The sequence below is a fragment of the Lactuca sativa genome, chromosome 6 (assembly GCF_002870075.4).
Source record: "Lactuca sativa cultivar Salinas chromosome 6, Lsat_Salinas_v11, whole genome shotgun sequence".
In the NCBI taxonomy this organism is placed as follows: domain Eukaryota; kingdom Viridiplantae; phylum Streptophyta; class Magnoliopsida; order Asterales; family Asteraceae; genus Lactuca; species Lactuca sativa.
Window position 1 is genome coordinate 2,702,150 of NC_056628.2, and position 3,353 is coordinate 2,705,502.

The following is a 3,353-nucleotide window of genomic DNA, read 5'->3' on the forward strand; positions in this document are numbered from 1 at the left end:
ATTTGTTGGTAAGAAAAAGGAAGCCCTCAGAAAGAATTATCAAGATTAAGTTGAAAAAAGCAGTGCATGATCTAGATGGAGGTGGTTCAACAACTAAGAAAGCACTTACATCGGACTGATGTTGTTATGGATGGGGGGTTAATTAGGCATAAATCTTTTGATATCCCTTTTTTTGTGAAAGCATCTTTTGGTAACAAGCTTCCAATTTGTTGACAACATGTTATCTTTTGACTGTAAATTGTAGTAACATTGTTATTTTGGGAAATCATCTTTTGGCTTGTAAACATTGTTGTAAAATTAGAAGTTTGGTTCTGATTGTTACCCTCCATGTATGTATTTGGCTATTATGTTTATAAAGATTATGGTTTGTAGTAAGTTCAAATTTCAATGTCAGTTTGTAATGGATAGTAAACTGTCAATTTTTTGTTAATGCTTTTCATATTAATTGTCCCGTAGGACTATGTATTATAAGGGTACCCATATTACAACCATCAAAATGTTTTCAGATGCTATTACAACTGTGCCAAAATAAGCATCTAATACAATTTCACCTAACCAACAACTTCACAAAAGACTAAACATAACTTCCTAACTTCCTATAATTTCACCAGCAACATAGTCTCTGTTACCAACATCACTGCAAATAGCATGACCATGATGAACATAAGCTTCATCATCAACATCAACCTCCTATTTTGATCCACATTCACCTGTTCCAACTAGGCATTGCCATCAGCCATACCAACCAGAGCTAAATGCATTTGGTACATGAGTTTTTTGTAATCTTCACTAGGCAAAGGTGGGTCCAACCACATGAAGAACTTACAATACCTGGAAGGATCCTACACATTTTTATGACAGATTTTCCCTTAGTCCCATAACAAAACTTTATACCGGATCAAAGAGTGAAGAACATACCTTGTAGTTGGTGCATCCCCTAAATTTTCTTCCATGATTCTTGTCCGTCCATGAAATTGAGAAGCTACCCTCAACACCACAACGACACAAAACCATGGGGTTGTTTCTGTTCCTGAAATTGACATTAACATTTTGAAATCTTGAAGTCATTGACCCTGTAGACCCTGTAGATGAACTAGCCATGAACAAGTTGATGCGTGGAAGAAGAAGTCGTAGAATGTAGAAGTAGGAGGTGGAAAGATGGGTTTTTAACGGTAAAACCCCTATTTGTAAAGGGGTAACTAGCTGAAACTGGGGAAACCGGCTAACAGGGTTTGAGGCAAAAGTCAACACATACATAATGGCTAATTATACACAAAAATTCCATTCAGTGCTAATTTAGAATTGGGATGTAAAACTTATGGCTTTTATGGTATTAACCCTTTACTTTATGCAACTAACTTTTATTTATGCATATTAACATTTAAATTATGCAACTAACTTTTATTTATGTATACTAACATTTATTTATACATGTCAATATTTATTTGTTTCTAATTAATAAAATTATACAAAGTAAAATTATATACTAATTTAAGGTGTTATTGAATGATTTATAAAATACATATACATACACACACACACACACACACACATATATATATATATATATATATATATATATATATATATATATATATATATATATATATATATATAGACACACACACAGACAACGGCTATATATATGCAACGATTATAAACAGCAAAAACAACAGCTATTTTTCTACTATAAATAACATCAATATAATATTTCTTTCTACAAAAAAGGAGCAAATTCTCTCACTTTTCAAGGTTATTAAGATCAAAATGATTCATCCAGTTGTAATTCTCGCAACTATAATGAGTATAGCACTTAGCTTCCTATTTTTCAATATCACGCCAGATGTATTTTATCCTGATTTATTTTATCCTTTCATAGTCTTGTATGGGATGATTCTTTTCTCGCTTCTGTTTTGTGCAATACATATTGAAATAAATGGATTTTAATTTTCATCTTGTTATTTTGTTTAAATTTATAGTTACAATATGTCCAACATTGCAAAGCTCGAGTTTACTGCACTTGAAACTAGTAGGAAAAACTATGTGCCATGGATGATAGATGTAAAATTGCATCTTGAGTCTATGGGAATCTCAAATGCTATACATGAATTTAATAATTGTTTGGCACAAGACAAGGCGAAAGCACAAGTTTTCCTTCATAAGCATATTGATGAAATGTTAAGATTTGAATATCTTGATGTTAATGATCCAAGTGTTCTCTGGAATCTCTTGAAAGAAAAATTTGATCATCAAAAGGAAGTTATACTTCCAAATGCTAGAGATGAATGGAGAACACTGAGGTTTCAAGACTTCAAGAAAGTAAATGAATACAACTCAGCTTTATTCAGAATATGTTCACAACTCAAGTATTGTGGACAAGAAGTTACTGATGAAGATATATTGGAGAAAACGTACTCCACATTTCATGCAACAAACATTAACTTGATGCAACAATATCAATTGCAAAAGTTCATAAAATATTCTGAATTGAATACATGCCTACTTGTTGTATATAAAAACAATGAGCTCTTGATGAAAAACCAAGAATCTCGTCCAATGGGATCAGTAGCACTTCCTGAAGCAAATGCTAAAAATATTGATGGTTATCGAAACAATACACGTGGACGAGGACATGGTCATGGTCGAGGATGAGGCCTTCGCTATTTTAATTGAAACCAAAGACATAATCAGAACCATAATTTTGTTCGTGAACAAGGTAATAATCGTGGTCATGGCCAGAAAAGAAATAATTACCAATCTTTACAAAGAAGCAATATCCATATACAAGAAAAGCCCAAAGTAGCAAGGCATGATGTTGGCACATCACAAAAATCTGATGGTTCATATTATAGATGTGGTAGCACAGGCCATTGGTCAAGGACCTGTCGCACACCTGCACATCTTTGTCAACTTTATCGAGAGTCCATTAAAGGAAAAGGAAAAGAAGCAAACCTCATTGATAATGTTGAATGCACTCCGCTAACTGTTGTTGATTTCTGCAATGACATGGAAGACATAAACTAAAAAATTATGTTATTGCTCTTGAAAACATGTTTTTTCCTTCCTTTGTTTTTCATGTAATGTATTTCCTACAATAAATGAAGTTTCTTTATAATATTTATTGTGATTATGTTTATTGGCTTATTATTTCTTTCATATGTGAAGTTTAATATGAGTCCAACTGGAGCACAACACCAAGAAAAGTTTGGAGATCTTTGCATAGAAGATAGTGGTAGTACGCATACTATTTTGAAATCAAAGAAATATTTTTCAAAATTAGTGCCAACAAAAAAAGTCATACATATAATATCAGGTCCTGCAGACTTGATAGAGGGGACTAGAAACGCCCAATT

The 3,353-nt window shown here is 32.6% G+C and overlaps 1 protein-coding gene across 1 annotated transcript; it reads left to right on the plus strand.

Annotated features, from left to right (window-relative positions):
• The first annotated feature begins 1,986 nt into the window (after positions 1 to 1,986).
• LOC111886921 (uncharacterized) lies at positions 1,987 to 3,024 on the plus strand. The gene is made up of 2 exons (XM_023883156.1): positions 1,987 to 2,602; positions 2,717 to 3,024. The coding sequence occupies exons 1-2, from the start codon at positions 1,987 to 1,989 to the stop codon at positions 3,022 to 3,024; spliced, it is 924 nt and encodes a 307-aa protein (XP_023738924.1).
• Positions 3,025 to 3,353: the final 329 nt, after the last annotated feature.

Coding starts and splice junctions, on each gene's coding strand:
- LOC111886921 (XM_023883156.1), top strand. CDS start 1,987: ATGTCCAACATTGCAAAGCTCGAGTTTACTGCACTTGAAACTAGTAGG. Junction 2,603..2,716: donor AAATGCTAAAAATATTGATG/GTTATCGAAACA, acceptor TTCGTGAACAAG/GTAATAATCGTGGTCATGGC.